This window comes from Hipposideros armiger, unplaced genomic scaffold (genome assembly GCF_001890085.2).
Source record: "Hipposideros armiger isolate ML-2016 unplaced genomic scaffold, ASM189008v1 scaffold_451, whole genome shotgun sequence".
In the NCBI taxonomy this organism is placed as follows: Eukaryota; Metazoa; Chordata; class Mammalia; order Chiroptera; family Hipposideridae; genus Hipposideros; species Hipposideros armiger.
Window position 1 is genome coordinate 945,287 of NW_017731801.1, and position 23,893 is coordinate 969,179.

At 39.6% G+C, this 23,893-nt stretch overlaps 1 protein-coding gene across 1 annotated transcript in view; it reads left to right on the forward strand.

Annotated features, from left to right (window-relative positions):
* Positions 1–23,893, forward strand: part of GRIN3A (glutamate ionotropic receptor NMDA type subunit 3A) — a 148,731-nt gene that overhangs the window by 67,965 nt on the left and 56,873 nt on the right. Inside the window, exon 3 of the mRNA XM_019665742.1 lies at positions 333–1,380. Coding sequence (XP_019521287.1) covers positions 333–1,380 — 1,048 coding nt within the window. The remainder of the gene's footprint in view (positions 1–332; positions 1,381–23,893) is intronic.

A 23,893-nucleotide genomic window follows, 5' to 3' on the forward strand; every position in this document is an offset into this window, starting at 1 on the left:
ACCTCTTTAGCTTAGCAAGCTATAAGAATACATAATTAACAGTTTACAACAGAAAACAATGAACACACCCCTAAACTAAGAATAAAGAGATTTGGAGTAAGACCAAGAACCAAGCACCTAGCAGGCTGTTAGAACCTGAGGGTGATATCTCAATGAAATAGGATTCTTCTAGAAAGAGTCCAGCTGATTAATTCTTGAAAGATTTATAGGCAATGCCTTTAAAAAAAGACTTGAGTTTCTTTTCACTAAGACAAAGAAACAAAACAGCAACTGCTTCTTGTCTTCGGCTTCGCCTCTCTGCCTTACTTTTTGCCTTTTCTCCTCTTTGTCAGGTTTCTAGCCAACACCACTTTTAGAGGCCTCAGTGGTTCCATCAGAGTAAAAGGTTCCTCTATCATCAGCTCAGAAAACAACTTTTTCATCTGGAATCTGCAACATGACCCTGTGGGAAAGCCAATGTGGACCCGCTTGGGCAGCTGGCAGGGGGGAAAGTTTGTCATGGACTATGGAATATGGCCAGAGCAGGCTCAGAGGCACAAAACTCACTTCCAACACCCAAGTAAGCTGCACTTGAGAGTTGTTACGCTGATCGAGCATCCATTTGTCTTCACACGGGCGGTAGATGATGAAGGCTTGTGCCCTGCCGGCCAGCTCTGCCTAGACCCCATGACTAATGACTCTTCCATACTGGACAGCCTTTTTAGTAGCCTCCACAGCAGTAATGATACAGTGCCCATCAAACTCAAGAAGTGCTGCTATGGCTATTGCATTGATCTGCTGGAAAAACTCGCAGAAGACATGAACTTTGACTTTGACCTCTATATTGTTGGGGATGGAAAGTATGGAGCCTGGAAAAATGGGCACTGGACTGGACTAGTGGGTGATCTCCTGAGCGGGTCAGCCCACATGGCAGTCACTTCGTTCAGCATCAATACTGCACGAAGCCAGGTGATAGATTTCACCAGTCCTTTCTTCTCCACCAGCTTAGGCATCTTAGTGAGGACCCGAGACACAGCGGCTCCCATTGGAGCTTTCATGTGGCCCCTCCACTGGACTTTGTGGCTGGGGATTTTTGTGGCTCTGCACATCACTGCCATCTTCCTCACGCTGTACGAATGGAAGAGCCCCTTTGGCATGACTCCCAAGGGGCGGAATAGAAGTAAAGTCTTCTCCTTCTCTTCAGCCTTGAATGTCTGTTATGCCCTCTTGTTTGGTAGAACTGCAGCCATCAAACCCCCAAAATGCTGGACTGGAAGGTTTCTAATGAACCTTTGGGCCATTTTCTGTATGTTTTGCCTTTCTACATACACGGCAAACTTGGCTGCTGTCATGGTAGGTGAGAAGATCTATGAAGAGCTTTCAGGAATCCATGACCCTAAGGTAATACTTATTTTTTACTTGAGCTTTCTTTATTGTCTGTTATAACTCCATATGTTGTATCTTAAATGCTGTAGTATGTCTATGCTCTTTTATCTAACACAAAATTTTCTCTCAGCCATCTAGAGAGACTAGTCCAAAAGTCTGTCGCCTGGTGGAATCAAATATTTTGTTGTTGTATTAAATGAAAGAAAAGAGTGATACGGAGTTGGGGGGGTGTTTGTTCTAGAGAAAGTGTTTCTGAAACATCTATTAGCACAGTTTTTCTTTATTTGACTGTCCGACAGAATGGCTATCAGGAAATAGCCTTACAAAGTATATTCCCCAAAGCAGACTTCAAAAACTGATTAATTACTTACCTTGGGAATGAGTGGAAATAAATAGTTAAGATCCACATTTTAAATAGCAAAGAATCTCGTTTTTATTCACCAATAAAAAAATTTTAAAATGGAAAGAACTAACATTTTATCATAAGCTCCGAAAGTCAGATGCTAGAGAACTCAATGGGTATAAAGTAGGAGTGCTGAGTAACTGAGCTGGCAGGATTAGCTAAGAACAGGGTGTCCTTACAGAGTAAGGAAAGCTGTGTGGCTATCCACCTTGCATGGAGGGGAGGCTGCCTACAGTTACATTGCAATGTCCAAGGACTTCTAAGAAAATTGTATCTATTCAAGGCTATCTTTGATATCCAAGACATTTGACCCTAAGGGTAGAGGGGAGAAGGAGGCTGGAGCTCAGGTAATCAGGTGAAGCAGTGGTGAGTTTCATAAATCAGAACCAAGGATTGCCAAAATTAAGTCACAGTGCAATGCATAAGACCTGAAGCAATGATTAGTTTCAGGGATTAAAAAGAAAATCATAAAGACAAACTGTACACTGCAGTAACACAATTTTTTAAGCAAAAAGAAACAATCATTCCATTCCCCACTCCACAAGAATAATAAGGTGCCATTTTAATAAATCTAACCCAGCCCACAAGACAAAATGAGCAGAACTGAACACAGTCAACTTGCTGTTATAGCCAGTAAGTTGTTAATGAAGTGGGACTAGCCTACATCTAAACCATTTTTAATTTGAGATAATAAATGAATTTCCACTAAGGTTCCCAAAAATGCATATATCTTTCCTAGTGTTGTTTCTATATTAAAGTCTCTCATTTATAGGGTTTTCCTTTTTTTTCCCCATATAAAGACACCCAGATTGTTTGAGTAAGCTATACTCGACATCTGAACTTATGGGGAATAGTGTTGGTGACACAATTGTTCATCTAGTTGTGTGGTATTATACAGACCACACAATGTCCTCACCCTCCCACAGAGATGCATGATCAAAATAATTTCTATATCCTTTCAGTCACTCAGCATTCATTCTTAAATATGTTAAAGTTATTCACATCAGCACTTTTCTCCTACCAATGCTTAATTCTTTGAGGGCCTGTATTTTTTTTCTTACCCTAAGTGATGTGGAGAAATTCAGAAGTAAATAAGTCAAGTAGGGGAGAAAAGATATAAACACAAGGAGAAACACCTTAAAAAGTTATAAACATGGGCTGGCTGAGTGGCTCAGTTGTTTAAGAGCTCACTCAAGAGTGCGAGCTCTGAGCAACAGCGGTTCGAGTCCTGGCCCGAGCTGAGCTGCCACTGAGCTGCTAACAGGTGGCAGGATGGCTCAGCTAAGGGAAAAAAAAAAGTTATAAACATGCCGAAGTTTAGAAACAAGTAAAGTACTGTCGAAGTTCAAGGAAAAGGGTGATCACCTTCAACTTAGCACATCAAGGGAAGGCTTAATTAACAAAATAAAAATGTGTGCTTATTCTAGAAGATTATGTGCAATTTGGACATGTGCGTCAAGGGAGGAGGCATGGACATTCCAAGCAAAGGAACAGAATGAACTACTTGGAGGTGGAAAGTATAAGGAAGGCACAGTCAGGATATCGTGAGTTCAATTTAGCCACAACATGCTACATGAAGGGAAGAAAATCTAAGTCTGAAAAGTAAGTTCGGTTGAGATAACAGAGGATCTTTGCCATCAGGCTAAGAAAAGAGAACATTTGACAGTACAGACCCATTGACATTTTTGAACAATGGATTAAGCACAGACAAGCAAGCAGGCTTCATTTAGGATGGGTGCTTTGGCAGCAACATGTAAACAAGATTAGAAGAGAAAGACAATGGTCACTGAGAGAATGAAAAAAGGATGCTTTTTGGTGATCACATCAGTAGGACGCGGCAGTTAACTGGGTGTGAGAGGCAGCAAAGAATCACATTTTCAAAGTTACAGGCCTGAGTGTCTGAGATGATGGCCCCATTTAAGGAAGCAGAAAAGGCCATTTTGAGCTAGAAAACATGGTCATCCATTCAGTTTCATACAGAGCATTTTAAAATCTGTGTTGGATATCGAGGTGAATTCCAGCAGGCATTGGGACCATGGAGCCTGACAGGGTTCAGGAGTGAGATGGAAGCAGGTGGGGATCCTGGGCAGAGAGCTGTTACTGTGTGTTAAAGGCCTTGGGGAGTATGAGACCACCAAAGGAGCAGGTGGTGGGGAGAAAAACTGCTATTGGAAGGAAAGCAACAGACATAAAGAAGTCCCAGGGTTTGTGGAGTGATGAGGTAGAAGACAAGGAGACAAAGGCGCCCTGTAGCAAAGTCCTTCAGGCCCCTCAATACCTCTCTGTAGATTAGATTTTGACTTTTTGAGCTAAAGAATGATATGATCCCACCTGCCATGTCTAACTTCTTGCCAGTGTTATCAGAGAGGACAAGGGTTGATCAGTGCCCAGTCCAAACCATGAGAATTTGTGTGTTTGTGTGTGTGTGTGTGTGTGTGTGTGTGTGTGTGTGTGTGTGTGTCTGATGAAACTCTGTTTATGTGGTTTGCTTTTCTTTAGTATTTCTCAAAATTCTGTTATCATTTTTCACTTTCACTTGATAGTATTTTATTTCTGGTGAGTGAAAGCATGTCATTTACATAGAAGTCACAGATCTTTTGTGGTTCTCTTAGGACATTTGTTATCCTACTGTAAGGTGAAAAGCCTCCTAAATCTAAATGAGAACTGATATATACAGAGTATTGGTCACACGCTGGAGAGCCTTTCACCCCTGACTCATTTCTTTTCATCTCCTTTCATCTTCCTCACCTACTGGATCTTAGGACGGTTCCCATTATACCATGCTGCAAATTCCATCCTGGTTTGACGCCTCACAGCTCAGTTAACTCACCTCAGGCGGATTTCCCTGTGCCTCCAAATTAACGCTCTTGAACACCTACCTCTTTCCCTTCTCTAACTCTTCTTCACTCATCTCAGGATAATCTCCCCATGTCTCCCTGTTATAATTGTGTGCCGAAAACTTTGAGAATAGCAACTCTCAGACTGCCCTAGAAGAATTTTATGATGACATGCTCCTAGGAATTGAGGTCTTGTGCTCTTAGAGGCCATTTAAGCACTCAAATTTGCAAAAGAGAAGGTTTCCATCTACCCTTTCCATAAAACTAGTTTTCTGTTACATATAATATCTTAAATTATAACAATAGCATTTTCTTATTTTTATGTAAATAGTTTATAGTTTTAGCCCAAAACTCTCGCTATTTTTTTTATGTCAGTCTTAGAATCTAAACACCACTTATAAAATATTCCTATGGGAAAATGTGTTTGGATGAAAACCATACTTAAAAAGCAAGATTTGTGATTTGAACTTATATACAGTTCATCAGTGAATTGCGTCCTAGCTGCGTAAGTACCTGTAACCATGATATCAAATAACTTGCAATGAATGTAATAGCTCCATTTTTATTCTTGATCATCATTGTTTAGCATGCTGGATATACATTTAACACAATTAATAAAACTGTTAAGAGTTAAGAATATGAACATGTATCACCATTTCAGAGTTGAGAATTCACTGGTTTCAACCAACTACTTTGAATCAGAAATAAAAGTAAAAGCAAAAGGCTGTGCAGGGCGGACCAGTTTATGATTCGTTACATGTCGCAGCAGCCAAGGCAGGTTGGAATACTTTTTCTTTTCTATAGGGGTCAGAGGGAAGAAATAACTTTGTTACTGGCTACCCCTAGAGATAACCCCAAGGGAGAGGCACTGGCCTGATGTGCAAATGAAATTCAAGAGAATGGTTCTATTCTCATTTAACTATTTTTGCCAGAATCATTTACTTTACTCTAAAAGTAATATATATAGCTTCTCATGGCTTTCCACTGACTCTTCCAGGGAGCAAACTCTATGCTTCAAAGCAGGTGGGCTTTTAAAGCATGAGACCATGAAAGAAAGAATTTAGGAGTGATGTATTTAACACAGATTATACGGGTATTTCTCGACATAAAACTAGCACTGTTCATAGGCAGTCCAGGAACTAGAGTAAAGTAGACAAATGGAAACAAGCACCCATTGCCTCATCATCCTTAGCATTATGGGATGATTGACAGGTGGATAGAAACTGCAGTATTTTTATCCAGTGAGATCTTCATCTGGGTCTATGACCTAAGGTATAGACCTGAGCATTCTTAGGACCTTTCAGCCACTGACATTTAATCTGCTGAAATTTAAGGCAAAATGAGAAAATCACTTCCTAAATTGTAAAGTACCTTGAAAAATAAAACCTAACCTCCCTCCATACAGTAGAATTGGGCCAGTTAAAAGGATGCATAGGCATTCGAAATGAGCTATTTCCTGATTTTAATGGACTTTCTAGTTCTTTTCCAGCTTCTAATATAAAATGCCCCCTTTAGTCCATTCCTATCATATATATATATATATATATATATATATATATATATATATATATATATATATATTTATTTATTTATTTTTTATTTTTTATTTTTATTTTTTTTTAAATGTCAGCTCCTTAGAGAATAGGAGGTTAGTATCATTTTTGTACAGGCAAATTATGGTGCTGCTTTAGAAAAGCAGTCCTCGTGAACGTTCAATATTAAAAAATAAATAGACCTGCTGTAAAGGCAAGAGCAAATTTTAACCAGAAATATTAAAGGACATTCGCATAGCCCTAGCAGGAAATGATAAGCATTTCCCAAAATAATAAAAACCACCTTTATTGATCTTCATATAACAGCATGTAGCTGCCCCATAAAACATATGAATTTATATAATAAAAGCTGGCTGGTCTAGAAGAAGAGCGGGGGGGGGGATGGCAGCACTCCAAGGCAAGCAAGGCACTGAAAACGGAGTTTGAGGTGAGAGGAAAGAAGACTGAAGGACACTAAGCCATTCATTCGTTCTTTCTTTAATTTGTCCAGTAAGAGCAATGCCTGTCTGAGGCACCATGCTAGGTGGCTCCGAGTTTAGTTGAGCAAAATAGACACTGTCATTGCAATATGAAGTTTAATGGGAAAGAAAGACATTCATCAAGGGAGCACATAAATCAGCTAATCATTTAAACTGGGGTAACTTGCAGTAAAGGGAAATTACTACAGAATCAGAGAGCCTCACAGGAGACCTGATCTGAATGGAGAACCAGAGAAGCGCCCCCACCCCCACCCCCACCCCTTCCCTGTGAGGAGTGTCAGTCTGGCTGAGATCTGAAGGATGTAAATTAGCTAAAGGGGAGTTGGAGGGGTGTTAGGAGAAGAGCTTCTCAGGGTGACCTGACAGCATGTAGCATGTTCAGAAGCTCCTAGACTGGAGGGAGAGGGGTACAATTGTGACCACCCCATCCTGAGCTAAGAGATTGCAAAGCCAGGAAAAGGGCTCAAGAATAAGACAAGAAGGCCGGCCGAGTGGCGCGATGGTTAAGAGCTGGCTTGGGATGCCAGAGGGCCCTGGTTCGGATCCCACATATGAGAGCCAGTGACACTGCCCTCCACAGCTAAGATGCTGAACAACAGCTCAACCTGAAGCTGGGCTGCCGTAGGGCTATGGTGACAGCGTAGGCTGCAGCCCCTGCTGCAGTGGGTTGCCATGGGCTACCGTGTGTAGCCAGCAGCCAGCGTGAGCAGCCGTCCAGAAGCCGGCGACTGATCTGCCTCGCCCGGGAAGAGTGCAATGATGGTGCTAACTTGGGCCAGTGAAGCAACCTCCTCCTCAACTAGACTGAAGAATAAAATGACAGCAACTTGTCTGTTCCCCTTCCCCAATTCCCCAATAAAAATCTTAAAAAAAAAAAAAAGAATAAGACAAGAAAGGTAGTGGATTTTGATCACCAGACATTCTAGAGAGAAAATTTCTCAAAAGATGAAAAATCCAAGAAATGTTATCACCTGAGGAACGCTGTACTTCCCACAGGCTCCATGTACTTCCAGATGGAAAACATAATGGGAGAAGCATCCCATTCACTTGGCAACAAAAAATTCATAGTACGCGTAGATCAGGGAAGTGTCCTCTATAGGAATTGTGTTATAAGAAAACAATTTTTAATCTACAAACATAAAAGATGGTTTGGATAAAAAATTGTATGTGGCGGATGGTTGCACACATCTTGTCAATATACTAAACACCACTGAATTATTACACTTTAAATGGGTGAATTGTATGGTACATGAATTATATCTCAATAGTGCTGTTTTAATAATAAACAAACTGGAATATTACCAAATTGGAAGACTGAATACTTGAAGATGTCAAATTGTCCCTTAGCTTATAGGTCTAAAGCAATTTCAATCAAAAGGCCAAAGCACTTTTTTGTTTGTATGTTGCTTAATCTTCTAAAAATAATATATTAAAGTTAATCTAAAAAATAGAAGATTCAAGAGATTTGATATTGAAAAACTTAATATTAGTAAAAATAACAGAAAAGCTAATACTCATTGAGCACTCAGATGCCAGGCACTATTGTAAATAACATTAATATAGTATGTCTCCCCTTTAAGTAGTCATGGAAATTAAAATAGTCCGAGTGAAGCAACTTATACATAAAATAATAAAAATAGTTAAAAGTCTTGTCAGATTTTAGTATCAGTATTAATTATATTTATCTTGAACAATTAGTTCTCTCTCTTTCATCCTCTTTCTCACTATCACTGTGAACTCAGAAAATGGCAAGATTCTCTTATTGAGCTGATGTCTAGAGAGCTTGGAGGCAAACTTCTTGCCCGCTAATAGCAGATGTATTGTCATTGCAGGATGAATTTTCAGCATCATTCCTGGCTTCATGTTGTTTCTTTTTCTACTTCATCCTATTTTTAATTTATGCTACCTTGTATTTTGTGAGCTTTATGCTGCCTTAAACCTTTTTCAAGAAAAGAGCAAGGTATACATTAAATAATGTTAAAATCAAATAATAAATAAAGAATAGTAACAATTCAGAAAAAGAAATAAAATGGACCAAGAAATGTAAAAATGTTAAATTTACTTGTAATCAAAGAAATGCTAACTGAAACAGTAACGAGATGATATTTTTACCTATCAAAGGAGGACTCTTTTACTGATAGTTCTTAACCTTCATGGAAGCACATTAGGACTGGCACCAGCATACACTGCTATTGGGAGAGTAAATTGGTACAATATGTTCATAAATCAATTTGGCCATTTGTATCAAGAGCCTTAAAGGAGTTTATGCCTTTCACCCTTGACTTCCACTTCTAGGAATCTGTCCAAAGGAAATAATATATGAACAACAATTTGTGGCAAAGGTCCACTGCAGTCTTACTCAAAAGAGCAAAAACTTGAAAATCATGTAAATGTCCAACAGTAGCACAATTAATATAATATCCCGATGTGCTCTGAAAATGTACCTGGTAGAGATGATTTTGAAGAGTTTTAAAATGTCAAAATAATCAAACTATCACATTACATAGAAAGTTAGGATACAAAACCATATACTAGGTTTCCAGTTTTATAATATGCATATGTGCATGTTACAGTACAAAGAGGAGTGACTAGAAGGAACTATAACACACTGTTAATACCACTGATATCTGAGCAGTGTAATTACTGGAAATACATATTTTATTATTTCCACTCCACATTTTCTGCAATGTTCATGTATCATTTATGTAATGAGAAAGTACATCACAAGCCAGGTCAGAATGAGAATAATTCAGACATGGAACAGTAGTCACAACAATAGCGTTTGCTCCACATGCCCTGCTGCTGTGTGCCGCCTTCCAAGCCCAGGAAAAGTGACTTCCTCAGTGAGCCACACTCCCATAGTAAACTGTTTGCATCTTAAAGATGCTATACTTTCCACAGAGATTTTCCGAAGCGAATTTTTACTCCCTCCCAGTTTATGCCCTTCATAGCATTTAACACACTCTGAAATTGTCCTGGTATCTATTTGTTTATTTGGTAATTATCCCATAGTGTCTTGCTCGTCACTGGATCTACACAGTGTTGGGTGAACAGTAAATATTCTGTAAATGTTGTTCAGTTAATAAGTGGGTGAAAAATAGCAGGATCATTGGAATAGGGGTATAACCTTCTACAGGGATTACTTGGAAATCAATGCTTTTGATAAGACTGTTCATTTTCATACTAGATGCTATGGAATGAATAGAAGGAAAGCTCCAGTAAGGGGCAATGGTCCTATGTTACAAAGGGCAAAGTCCCAGTGTTGGACAAATCTAAGTTTAATGTATGCCCCAATGGGTTAGTTATATGAAGCTTAGCAAGTTACTTTCCATGGCCTCTGTGTCCTTATTTGAGAGGATCACAGGAGATAATGGATGTGAAATACCTAGCTGAATTTCTGATTGCATTTACCACTAGATTGTAAACCTCATGAGAGTAGAGACTAGATCTATCTTATACACCTCTATCCCTACAGCCTAAGTATACGGCAAACACTCATTCAGATAAGGATTGGGTCAATAATGGACTTGGCCATGAAGCCAAGCACAGGTACTCAACATGTATCTAGTAGGATCGAGACAGAGGACAGGAGCACCTCTCATTTGAGATTAGAGCATGTACCCAGGTGAGTTCCAAATTATATCCAAGACTGACCCAGAGTGTTTGAGCCATGAGATTGATATAATCAGATCATCAAAGTAAAGAAAACCTAAGACCATGATGCCTGTCTCTGAGGTCATGGTCAGAGGCGTAGGATCCTTGAATGGGACCAAGAAGCAGATAACATTGCCATAGCCTGGGTGGTTCAGGGTCCCCAGCAGCAAGCAGATTGTGGAGTTAGTTCAGAAACGTTTAGTGGTTCAGTAAGGACGAGACATCCAGTACAGGGCACTTATTAGGAGTTGAAAAATGGGTATTTCCCTTCCCTTCCTGAATGTTCTTCAATTTAAAGAACTTTAGAAAAGCCTTCAAGACTTAGTTAATTCAGCTTGATAAATGGAAAACCGAACAAATAAGCATGTGATCTGTTTATTTCGTTATCTACTGCCAAAATAATTTTGAGATGGTTTTTATAGAATTTTTTAAGTAACTACAGCTTTACTACTTTCAAATAGATACAGTAATTCATACTAACTGCAGCAAAGTGTTTTCAATTAGACACCCTGCTGGGTTTGCTTTAATGCATGTCTAAGATCACTTTCTTCATTTGAATACAAATAGAAAATATGCCAATTTTTTGCAAACCCTTCTCTTAAAGTAGGGGGAAATTGGCTTATAACTTCGTTTATATTATTAACCTGCTTAGCAAGCACTGTCTTTATACTTCGATAATTTCTATACCAATGAATATGGCATAGGATATCTATAAATATTCACATATATCTTATATAATTATAAGCAATTATCTGTGTACATGTCTATGGACTTTATATTCATAGACATACATTTATATTATTTTAAGAGTTAATACAAGTTAATGGATACAGTCATTTGTAATTTGGGAGAACTAAGTTACTCCAGCTCACTCTTGGACATAATGTGGAGTCACACTGGATGTAATGTGGAAATCACCTGCCTCCAGCTGCAAGTGAGAGATGCTCCCACCCTCTGCCTCTATCCTGTTGGACTCATCTCGGCCTCATAACCAGTCAAAACCATTCTCACACTAGATGCTATGGAGCGAATAGAAAGAGAGCTCCAGTAGGGGGCGATGAACTGTGATTCAAATGGCAAAGTTCTGGTGATGGACAGATAGAAATTGGATGCAATTTAGGTTCCATGGTTTGCCCCGTGAAAAATCTCCTTTTCATACTCAAGAAATATGTGTGTCAGAAATTGCAGGCAACCCTCAAAGGAGCTATTTTTCTGTCTAAAATACATATTTTAGCTCCACACACAGTACGAATTAAGGTGAATGTTGGATTTTTATGATTTTCCCTCAACTTGACATTTTGATCCTTAATCAGATCAGGAGCAAGTGTGCGTTAACCAGGAAGCTTGTCTATGAATTCAGCCCTATTCACTATGGGAAATTCGGCCAGTTAGGGCTCAGTTGTTCTAATTGCTACTGCATACAGCCTGCTCCAGCCAATTGCATATCTTTATATGATGTTATTCAAAGCTGAAGTTCAGAGAGACATTGTGTCAGAATCCATTAACATTTTTCAGACTCAAGAAACGCACTTAATGGCTGTGCATTTTATCAAGAAGTTGCTTTTTAAAAAATGCCAAAAGACAGAAAATTTTAACAGTGCCAATCAAAGCAGGACCTATCCGTGTTTCCTTACATTATATTTGAGCTGGAGTTTTATTTCCATACATGATCTGAAGACATAGAATTAATGGAGGTGAATCTAGTGGCAAATAAGAATGTAAATGCATGTAGATATGTAAATCTGTATCTCCTGTGGTTTATGTGTTTAAAATGATGATCAGTCAGCATCCTGAGGGTCATCAATGAACTACTTAGCTTCAAACAAGACCATAGATATAATTTCATAACAGGAACTGAAAATATCAATGTCCATAAATAATCATGATAGAATTTATTGGATGCCCTCTATATTTAAGGGACTAAGCTAACTGCTTTACATGGATTTTTCTCATGAACGGGCCTAACAGAAATTAGGTACCTTGGCTAAGGCCATATAGCTAATCAATGATATAGACAAGATTCATACCCAACAATATCTGACTGTGAAACATTTCCCTTCAGAGTTTTAGTTATACATGCAGTCTCCTCCGCAGCCTGATTTATTCCAGCCAGCCCTTTCCCCACCCCTGGACTTAGTCTAGGAAAGCAGCTCACACACAAAGATGATTCAAGGGCAGAGACTGCTGCTGAGGCTGTGACATTTGAATTTGTGCACACACAGTATATCATTGAGTAAGGCATGGAGAAATGACAGAGACAGACTAACTCCCACCCCACCCTCACCATCATCATCACTACTACCCTACAGTGTTGCAGCACTGGGTACTTCAAAACCTAAGAAAAAGGAGCTATTTACCTTCATAGTGTCTTTCATCCACCACCACTGTGGCATGCTGCCACAGCCTCCCATGATGCCCTGCTCCCTTGCCACCACTCCCTGTGAAACGGCAGCTTCTCTTGGCTTGCATTTGGAAATCTCCGAATGAAGCTGTAGTGTCTGAGTACGAACTGGTGCTAACTCATCTCCCTAGTGTGAAATCCCTCAAGCTTTACTCCATTCCACCGTTAGCACCACTCAACTCACGTCAATTTTGTTTGAAGAGACCAGAGGCCACAAAATCAGTCTCTGCTCATCAAGGTATTGTTTATACCAGGAGTCGGCAAACTGCGGCTCACTAGCCACATGAGACTCTTTGTACATACATGTGGCTCTGAAGTAAAATTGAAATGAAAATAAAACTATCATAGTTTCCTTTATAAAATTTTTAAAGGATATTATTCACATAATGGTGATTTCATTTGTTTTATGGCTCTCAAATAATTTTTAAATTGTTGTGAGGGACAGGATTGGCTTTTCCGTCTCAAAAGTTTGCCGACTCCTGGTATACTATGGAAAGCTAGAAATAATCTATAGTCATTAAGAGGAGATTGGTTAAAGTAAAGTACATTCCTTCACTGGAACATAGTGTTGCTATTAAGAAAAAAAAAATGAGGGGAGACCATTTCATAGTCGGTGTAGAGGCCTGACCACCGCACTGTATTTATGAAGCTGATGTTGAATAAGATTGTATGTCAACTATAATTATATATACATATAGTCACGGGACATGGAGTAGAGAGTGGGAATGGAGTCAATGGAATTGTAATGGATAAGCATGAGATCGGGGGTGGGAGGGCAATACATGGGGGGAGGGGGGTTGTTACTTTATGAGGGTGAAAAGGATAACTATTGCATTGTTCTGTACACCTGAAACTAACAATTAAAAAAATTTTTTTAAAGAAAAAAAATGAGCCAGAGACAATATATTGTCGAGCAAAAAAAAGTAGATTACACAAAATATGTCTATATAATAAAATAGTCTTTAAAAACATCCTACTAACATTTTTGGTTTTATTGAATGGGTTGCTCACCACTAGAATACGGTGATATCAGGGCATCTGAAATCTTTTCCTGCCAAACAGGTCCTGAAATTCTTCCAACAGCCATTTTTTTGTGTGTTAAGAAATTTCCTTCCAAAAGGCCCCTGTATAAACTGCTCATGTTTCAAGATAAGACAAATGTTCCCTGACAGAGGGGAGACTTCTGTTAGTTCCCTATATGGGTTATTAATTTAGACTAGATGACTCTGCTTACATAGAGAATAAGGTAATGTACCACCGGACAGTTGCATGCATTTTAGGAGAAGACCAACCATAAGATTTGTGGGAAAAGAGACCAAAGGAAGAGGCGGCCAGCATAGCTTCCTGCCAAGATTCAGCCGCCTCTCACTTTCTGCTTCTCGTAGCTATAGCTACTTCTCCCTCACAGTCACTCACAGCCTTCTTCCTTACCTTTCCCTCAACCAGGCTCAGGAAGTAAACCTATTCTTACTCAGGGAGATTTTCAGATGCCCTATCCACATCCTTTCTTCTCACAAGCGTGGTCCCAGAACCAGCAGTTTTAACATCTCTGGGCGCTTGTTAGAAATACAGAACCTCAGGCCAGACTCCAGACCTACTGAACCAGAATCTGCATTTTAACAAGATCCTTGTGTGTTTCATTTGTACAATTGGAGAATCGGTGCTTTAGGTTAGTTCCCACATGGCCCAGCATCAAGCCTCTTTGTTACTGGCCTCATCCTTACCTTTACCCTTGAATCAGTGACATGTTCCAGGACTAAACTTTACCTCCATCTTATAATTGGTGTCCTGCTCTATTAACCATTTCAAGGTTCCGGTGACTTCCATACTGTGATTCTGCTTAGCTTTCACCCTCTCCCAGAATCTGTGAGATGCTTTGAGTCAGAGCCCTAGACTGCCAGCTACAATTCTAACCCAGCTGGTAGACATCTTGGATAATGGGCCTTTACAATTGTGTCCATTGTCCACCCAGAATTCTCCCTCCCCCACTGCCAAATTGATTTATGTCACTCCTGTGCATTCTAGCCAAACCAGCAACACCAGTCCGTCTCCTGAAGAATTTCAGAAAAGAACCCCTGGTCCTTGCCACTGGCCTACCCTCACTACAAAGAAGTCTCCCTGTGTTTTTTTGTAAGCCTTTTTCCTCTGTTCTTTTCTTTGTGGAGATAGTGACCAGCTTAGCAGCTTCTTGTAAATGACTTAACAAAGCATTGCATCCAGCTTGTCTGGAGGAATGAAAGGTGCTGCCGTGTACTCACGTGTTACCATCAGCACGCTCTTGCACAGGTTCTTCTCTACAACTGAGCTCTGAAATAGGAAAAGTATTACAGACAGGAAGTGCAAGCTTTGACCCTGATCCAGTCATTTTCTTTTCATGTTTACATGCTTTTAGAAAATGACCATTTTGCTTCACTAATCTGACAAATAATAATAACACAAACCTTTTGTAAAGCACTCCATCACTTCCCAAGTGATATTTATTCAGCACCTCAGTTTATCCTTTACATATGGTGGCAGAAAAAGTGTTTAATAGGAGAGAAAACTGGGGCTCAGAGAAGGTAAGTGATTTTTCCAAAGCTCAGGCTGACACTTAAGCTTCCTAATTTCAGGTTCATCACAATTTTCAGTACAGTGTACTCCCTCATATTAAACTTACTAAAAAAAACTAAGCTTACAAGGGTAAGAATGCTCATGGTGCCTAAAGCTTTGCTCAGCATTTCAGGAAGGTAATTTGAGAAAAATAAGTATCAGAACAAATTAAAAATTCATAATAGGTTCATTTAATTACTGTTCAATGTGTATCTAGTAGTTATGAATTACCTTCGGTTTTTAGATGGTTTAAACTTCCAGGGAGCTGAGTATTGTGCAGGACAAATAGAAAATCAAACAGCCGATATACTAAAAGCCAAACTCAAGTCCAAAAATGCAGAATACTTTTTGCTTTGTGTCATGTACCAAATGACTAATAGGCAGCAAGGGTTTTCAGGGTTATAATTTTAGCCCAAGGTTCTGGTAACTACATGAAATCCTTGAGTGGTTTATGATATCATAAGGTGAAATTATAGCCCCTATGGACAAAAGTTGTTGAAATGCTTTTAACCATTGAGCACCATAACTAGCCTGTACTTTATAGCAATCATAGGAAAAACTATATTGAATGCCTAGTCATTTTGACAAATTACTTAAAATATAGAAATTATTTTTTAAAATGAAAATGGCAGGCAGGCGATTTATTCATCCATCCATTCCATGACTTATGTATGAGTCACCATATGTCCACCACTAAGATAAAGGATGGGGATACAACAACAAACAAGTCAGGTCCCTAGCCCTGCCCTCAAAGAACTTTCATTTTAGCAGCGAAATCAGACATTAAATGACCAAACTATGGGAGATAAGTGTTGTAATGATGAACATAATGCTATGCCAATGTGTGAACAGGAGCCCGACGAACTTGAAGGGTCGGGGAGACACACAACCAGAGAAGGGCTCCTTGAAGAAGTAATCATAGGACTGAACTATGAATGATGCATCAGCATTATGAAGGATAAGAGGAGGAGAAAGCCCATTCTTAAGAAACAGGTAATGAGAGTGAGAGAGGGAAAAAAGAACATTTGAAAGGAGAACACGGATATCTAAATTCCTTTCAAATAACAGGAACAGCTGTATGGTTATGCTAGAGGAAAAAGTAGGAAAGAATCAGAAAATAATGTAACTTACTTCATCATAAAGTCAAAAATCATAAAAGTAACCTAAATATTTCCTCTCTGAAAAGCTGTGTGCTAACCAAGCATTGCAATGAATCTCCAAAAATAATGAACTATTTTAACCATTTGTGCATTGAATACTATAATATAGTTAGCTAAAGAAAGAATCTAGCCTTCAGGAAGTATAATTCTCATAAAATCTTGCTCAGGTGTCATTCCTGAGACAAGTGGCATGTAGTGACTGAAGTCTTGCTAGCCATTCATAGTTGGAATTTTTTATGCATTAATAACACTTGGAATAAAAATGAACAACAGCATTTTCCAAATACAATAACTCAAAAATAAATAGAGATGTTTGGGCAAATGCTTCATTTTTGGAAAATCACCTTGGACTGAGTCAAACCATGGAAAATTTTAGCTCAAAGGAAAATTCTTCCTCCCCCGGCAACCCCCCTAAAAAATCACAAGGACGTAAAAACAGGATTATAATGGAAGATGTCTTGCAACATTAACTGCAATGTTCATTCCCCTAAAAGCCATAATTCATGGCTGTTCTACAGTCTCTTTTAGCAATTATGCATATTAGAGGAAAGTTTGAATACATGAAAACTAAATGCTGGTAGAAAACCAAGCCTCATAAAAGACAAGTTTACTTGACCAGTTTGCACTGAAGGAAAATATGAAACCTCACTAGGCTGCCCAAGTCCCAGGTGTCCCTCATCCAAGGAGGTTGGGAGAAGCATGAAAACTCCAATTGCTGGGCGTTGCACACGGCTTATTGTCTGGGATACCTGCTCAACCCCCTGGCCGTTGCTTCCATCACTAGGGGACAGTGCCTTCAGTGAGAGGAGGATGTGAGAACCACTGGCTCTCCTGGGAATTCAGTGCTACTAGACAAACAGCTACATAGAATATTCAAACCCACTCTTTCCTTCATTTTTTTCCCCTCTCTTCTGAGGTTCATGGGGTGACATGAAAAGCATCTCATGAGAACTCCCCAGGCAGGCCATTGTGAACACCCTTGTATTTCCAGAACCTAGTACAGAACCTGACACTTAATAAACATTTGCTGAAGAAAGAAAAAACAAAAAAGAAAGCTCTCTAAATCCTGTTTCAAGTCAGAAAACTTGTGTGTGATCTTGTCTCTGCTACATAACTGGGCTTTGTGATCCTGGACAAGGTACTTAAACTCTAAGCTTCAGATTCCTCACCTAAGAAATAGAAATGAAAATTGTGACTACTCATAGCACTGTCCTTCGGCACTTATGAGATAATGTATATAAGATCCCTGAGCACAGTGGCTGGCCTGTATCAGTGCTCTGTAATTATGTGTTAGAACCCCAGAGTTGCAGATGACCAGATGAATGAAGAACAGGTTATATCTCATGTAAAGGCTGAGGCTCCGCTCTTGTTTGTTTTTCTCAGATTTCTAACAATAGGCCAAGACCAAATGCATCCTTGTCTTCTTCAGGAAAAATTACAGCCAACGTTCTTGGCATTCAGGATTTACATACATCTTGAAAATAAAGCCTGTGATCATTTTTAAATGGAAAATCCCAGAAGAAGCCCAAAAGTATTCCAAAGGAATATGAAATGTATTTGTATAATTTACAGACTTATAATAACCCTCCAAGCAAGCAGCATAAATTTTAACATCTGAAAGGAAGACACAACACACGCACATGCACACACACACACACACACACACACACACACACACACACGATGAACTTACTGTGCCCTTCATTATCAGATTAATAAATCAGCCAGCAAGTTATGCTCTGTGCCTAGAGTCTATGGAAGATATGAAGAACAATAAACACAGTTTTGTCCTCAGAAATCTATAATCAAGTGAATGTGAAAACACTGCAGTAAAACTAGGAAAGGAAGCGTGTTCACCATTAAGTACCAGTATCCTGACTGCCCTTTCAAATGTGGCCTCCCCACCTGACTTTCTTTCTCATCATACCATTTTTTCCTTTTCTTTATTTTTTCTCAGTTTTTCTCTTCTTTTATTTATCACTATCTGTAATTATCTGGTTTGCCTTTTGTTATTTTTCTCCACAGGATTTGAGACCTTTTCTATGTTATTCATAGGGGTTATTAACTGGTGCACATTATAGATAGATGATAGATAGATAGATAGATAGATAGATAGATAGATAGATAGATAGATAGATGATAGAAAGAGGCATATGCTGAATTAATGGATTCTTTGTCCTTAAACTTATCACCTGACCCAGATATCCTTACTTAGGTGACAGACAAGACCAAATTGGAAATATGCTTGAAATCCTTCAACAAAAAATCATTCATGTCTTCTTCCATGTTCTTCTTTCTACCAGTTAATATAATATCAAAAATATTAATGAGGTGCTGTGATGATTTCTAAAAGAATTCAGAGAAACTCATATTCCCTTCAGAAATATAGTCAAGTAAATAACTATACTATACTGTGATTACTGAAATAATAAAAAGATGTAAAAGGGAGAGGTGGCACCCAGGAGGATAGTTATCTCTTGGAAGATCAGAAAAGGCTTCTAAAAGGAGACAGTACCTAATCTGGATTTTAAAGAAAGAATAGGAAGAACCAACAGAAATGGGACTCCCAGGCAGAAGTCATAACAGGTGCAAATGCAAAAAGGCAAAATTGGGTCCAATGACATGAGCACTGAGCTTAGAGACAGATCTTAGTTAAATTTCTGGATTCTCATTTATAGTTGTTACTACTGTATCAGTTACCTGTTACTAAAATAATGCCACATGATCAACAACCACAAAACACCAGTGGCATACAACAGAAAGCATCTGTGTAGCTCATAAGCTTGCCAGGTTCAGGTGACCTAGTCTGGGTCCACCTATATCTGTGGGGGTCAGCTAGCTGATGGCTTATCTGGGGTGGCTTCAGTACTTGCTGGGGTGACATGGCTCTGCTCCACATGGCTCATCTTCCAGCAGATTAATCCAGGCATGTCCTTCCCATGGTGATAGCAGAGGCTATAGGACAAGCAGCAATGTGCAAGCACTTTCCCAAAACTGCGCTTGCTTCATGTCTCCTAACATTCCAGTAAAAAGAGTAAGTCACCTGATCAGGACCAGAGTCGGACAGGGAGGACACTCATGGTGACATGGCAAAAAGTGTAAATCAAAGAGGGGAGAAGAATTGGACCCGTTAATACAATCAATCGACTGTACTACTTAATCTCTCTAGAGTTTGGTTCCCTGTTCTATAAACAGAGAATACAACAATTCTTCATCTCAATATCCCAGGGTTTTTGGGAGGAAAGGTATAGGAGGTATTTTTGAAGTTCTTTAGCTGGGAAAAAATAGACTAAAAAAGTTATTGTGGAAATCTAAGAGATTGGTGTCACTCTGTGGTTTGCACACCAGCTGGCCACACCTTTTAAAAACTTAACTCCCATTTCATGTTCCTCAGACAGAACAATAGTCTCAAACAAGGCTAGTACATTTTCCAGGCTGTAATAAAATAAAAAAAAGGACCTCTAAATACCAAATTCGGCCCCTTAGATAGTGAGGTGAGTTCAGGATGCTCATCATGATAACTGCTACAATGTCAGCAGTGGCTACTTCTAGAGGAGGCTACAGCAAAAGGCTACTTATAGAATCAGGGAGGAAAAAGAAATACTATCATGTTTCATGCCATAAGACTTCTGTTTGTATTTTACAGTGAGAATAGATTCATGTGTTACTTGTGACATTACATAAATGAAGATGTTTTTGAAAATTTTTTTCATAAAGTGAAATTAGTTAAGTTTTTCCATGATTTCCTTTTCAACAGTTGAACCATTAATCCAAATCTTCAGGGTTGCTTCTGCCTAGTTTTCCTCCTTAAATAACCATGGATTCATAGACTTTTAAAATATATTTTTATTTACATGACTTGAGTAATCTCAAGATAGTGGAACCAGAAACTCGGTTCTGGTTCGACCTTTGCGTTAATCAAGTCTTCGTCCTTGGACAAGTCACTTAACCTTGGTCACCTCTGGTTTCTTCATCTGTAAATTAAGGGTTATGAATTAAATAATTCTAACAGGGCCGGCTGAGAGGCGCAGTGGTTAAGAGCTGGCTTGGGATACCAGAGGGCCCCAGTTCGGATCCCACATATGAGGGCCAGTGACACTGCCCTCTACAGCTAAGATGCTGAACAACAGCTCAACCTGGAGCTGGGCTGCCGTGAGTCGCCGGTGATGGCGTAGGCTGCAGCCCCTGCTGCAGTGGGTTGCCATGGGCTACTGTGTGTAGCCAGCAGCCAGCGTGAGTGGCCAGCAGCCGCAGTGAGCGGCCGTCCAGAAGCCAGCGACTGATCTGCCTCGCCCGGGAAGAGCGCAATGATGGTGCCAACTTGGGCCAGTGAAGCAACGTCCTCCACAACTAGACTGAAGAACAAAATGACAGCAACTTGTCTGTTCCCCTTCCCCTAATTCCCCAGCACTGTTCCCATCCCCCAATTCCCCAATAAAAATCTTTAAAAAATAAATAAATAAAAATAATAATTCTAACAGAACCAGGTCTAACATTCTTTAATTCCAGGAAGAAATGGTCCATTTGCTAATGAGCCAGCTTCTCTGGAAATTATCGATGAGAATATGAACAAAGAAAAGAAGAAGGAAGAGTTCTTTCAGGGTTTAATAAGGAAACAAATTTTAAAATCAATTTCTTAGTTGAAAATATTTCATTATTTTTTAGTGTATACTGATGTAACAGATGATTTTAGAACAATCAGTTAGCTTCCAGTTGCAATTACTTTTTAGACCAATGATATACGCTTAACTATTTTTAACTCAGTGTAAATTAATTAACATGAATTTTCAGATTCTGAGTCAACTTCCATTTTTTTCTTTCTCTACACTATGGATGTATTCATTCATCAAACACTAAGTAAGCATTTACTGCTGCTATCTAGTCACTAGAGACAGTTCATAGATCTGCACTTCCAGTTTGCACGAAGCCAGTTTCTGCATATGAATCATAAACTCCTTGTTTCATGCTCCTAGTTTGTTTGCTATGAGGATTCCTCAAGATAGTGTAATCAGAACTTACATGCAGGTTAAGTTCCGGAGGCAACACACAGTTCAGTGTGTTAAATGTGTGTATGGCATCGCTCCACTTAGCTATCTAATCTTGGCCAAGCTGCTTAATCTTGCTGATCCTCATTTTTCTCAACTACAAACTTTATGAGTCATTGCAGGTGGGGTTTTTTTATTGCTGCATGAAAATTTTCTCAAATTTGCAAAAAAAGAAGAAAGATGCCTTTTTAATTCAGCTGACTGCTGCCCTCTGATTCTTGGCTCACAAAGTAAAATGTGACTTTAGCTGTGCTGCTCTTGTGATTCATTTCACAGGAGCAAATGTGCTGAACAGAAAAGAAAGATAAGCAAACACCAGCTCACTCATACACTGGGAGATGGTCTCAGGTGAAAAAGCTGGGAGCAATGCTACAGGCAGGCTGCCCTGCGGGAGTGGGAAGGGAGGCATCCTCTTCTGGGCAAGTGGATTAAGAATAGATGTTTGAATCTTTGAGGGCCCCTCCGTCATAATGGCTCCATCACTGATTCCCTGAGTATCCATGGCAAATAAGATTATTACATACAGCCCAAGGGCTAGTCCAAGAGAAAAATAAAGCACGAGGAGAGGATTTCTCTTTTATTATTCTGCAGTTTGTCTGTCTTTCTGTTTGTCTGATGTTTTCCTTTAGCAGCTTCGTGAAGACGCTGGCTTCCTAAGGTCCATGCTGTGGGGTTACTGACCTTTAGACTAAACGTCCCACTGCACTTTCGCACCCAGCCCACCCTGCATGAAGGCCACATTGAACATGCTTTAATATTTAATTCTGTGTTGTATAATTAAATCAACACTGGCATTAAAACAAGTTCCTCTGCCACAAAGATTTGGATAGAGTTGTGCCAAAAAGCTTACATCACTAGGCTGGGGGTAAATGTATCGCTATTTTCATTCATTTGCATTTAATCAGCCCAGAATTGCTGACTCTAGTTTGGGCATAGACCTTACAGCCTGCCCAGTCTGCTGAGGACACTGCTGCTAGTGATGGGCAACGACTCAAGTGAGAGGTTTGAGCTCCACGGTCCACAGATCATTTTTCACCTTGAAGTTTGGCTGAATAGCAAGTCAATTATATAAACAGAAAGGCAGGGTGATTCTGATGCCGTGGACTTAAAGAAATCCTCCCTTTTTCCATAAAAGGCACCTGTTCTGGCCTCAGCTGACCTGCTTCAGGCCCCAATTCTGCTGCTTATAGTAGAATCACATCTTTAGAGCGATCACGACTCTAAAGGAATTGCATTATGATCATAATTACCTTTGAAAATCCCATTAAGACAGTATCTTCCATGCAGTTGGATTCTAGAGTCAGCTGACCAGTGTGTATAATCACTGACTCCAACAGCACGGGCTGAAGAGCCTGGGGTAAGTTATTTCATGTCTCTGAGCTTCGCTTCCCCCATCCATGAGCTGGAGTTATTAACAGAACTTACCTCCGAGGGTTACAGGAAGTCTGAAATGAGATGATGAATGTGGAGAACCGTGCATATCATCAGCATAATAAATAATAGCTACTAGTATTAACAGATCTTTAGGGGCTCATTAGCCTCCCACCATTGGCTGTTGGGCTGCACATACAATGGCTGCACTCTTTCAATTAGCCGTTTTGCAGATTAAGGGAACTGAGTCAGCCTCACAGCAGTTAAGGGAATACCTGGTAAGGCAAAATGCTTTTGTACTGTGTGCTATAGTGGTCACAAGCATAAACAATGGAGCCACACAGGCTGCCCAGCTCTGCCATTTGCTGGCTCCATAAGTTTAGACCAGTTAGTGAGTTGCTTTGTGCCTTGGGATTCTTATCTACAAAACGGATATAGTGATCAAATCAGCCTCATTGGATTGTTGGGAGGATTTAAAAAGTTAATATGTCTAAAGCATTTAAACAATGCCCGGCACAGGTGAGCTACATCATCACCACCACCGCTAACTACCATAGTGATCGTTACAATCCCATGCTTCTTTATTTGGAAACACCGAGAGTGTTGGTAGTATCAGTAGTGAAATCATTAGTCTGCCATACAAGGAAGCAATGAGTTTAGCACCACAGGATAGCTCAGCATAAAATGGGATTTCAAGCGGGTTTTGATTAAGACAATTGGAAGGGTCTCAGTGAACCGAAAAGGACAGGCTGCTCCAGATAAATGGAATAAGAACCTGAAACCAGGGTCCGAGAAGAAGAAGAAAACAAAAATGACTTTCCTGAAAAAAAAGAGGGGAAGAGGAAACAAAACATAGATAGAACATTTATAGCAGAATAGCAACAATTCCCCTGTAGAAATTCTATAATTCTTTGGTTTGCTCTCCGTAGTGCTAAAGGTTAGACACTATCAAGACCATGATCACAGGCCCTGCCCTTGTGTTAATATGCATGAGTCAGAAAGATACCAAGGGCTTTCAGAGGCCTAGGAAATGAGC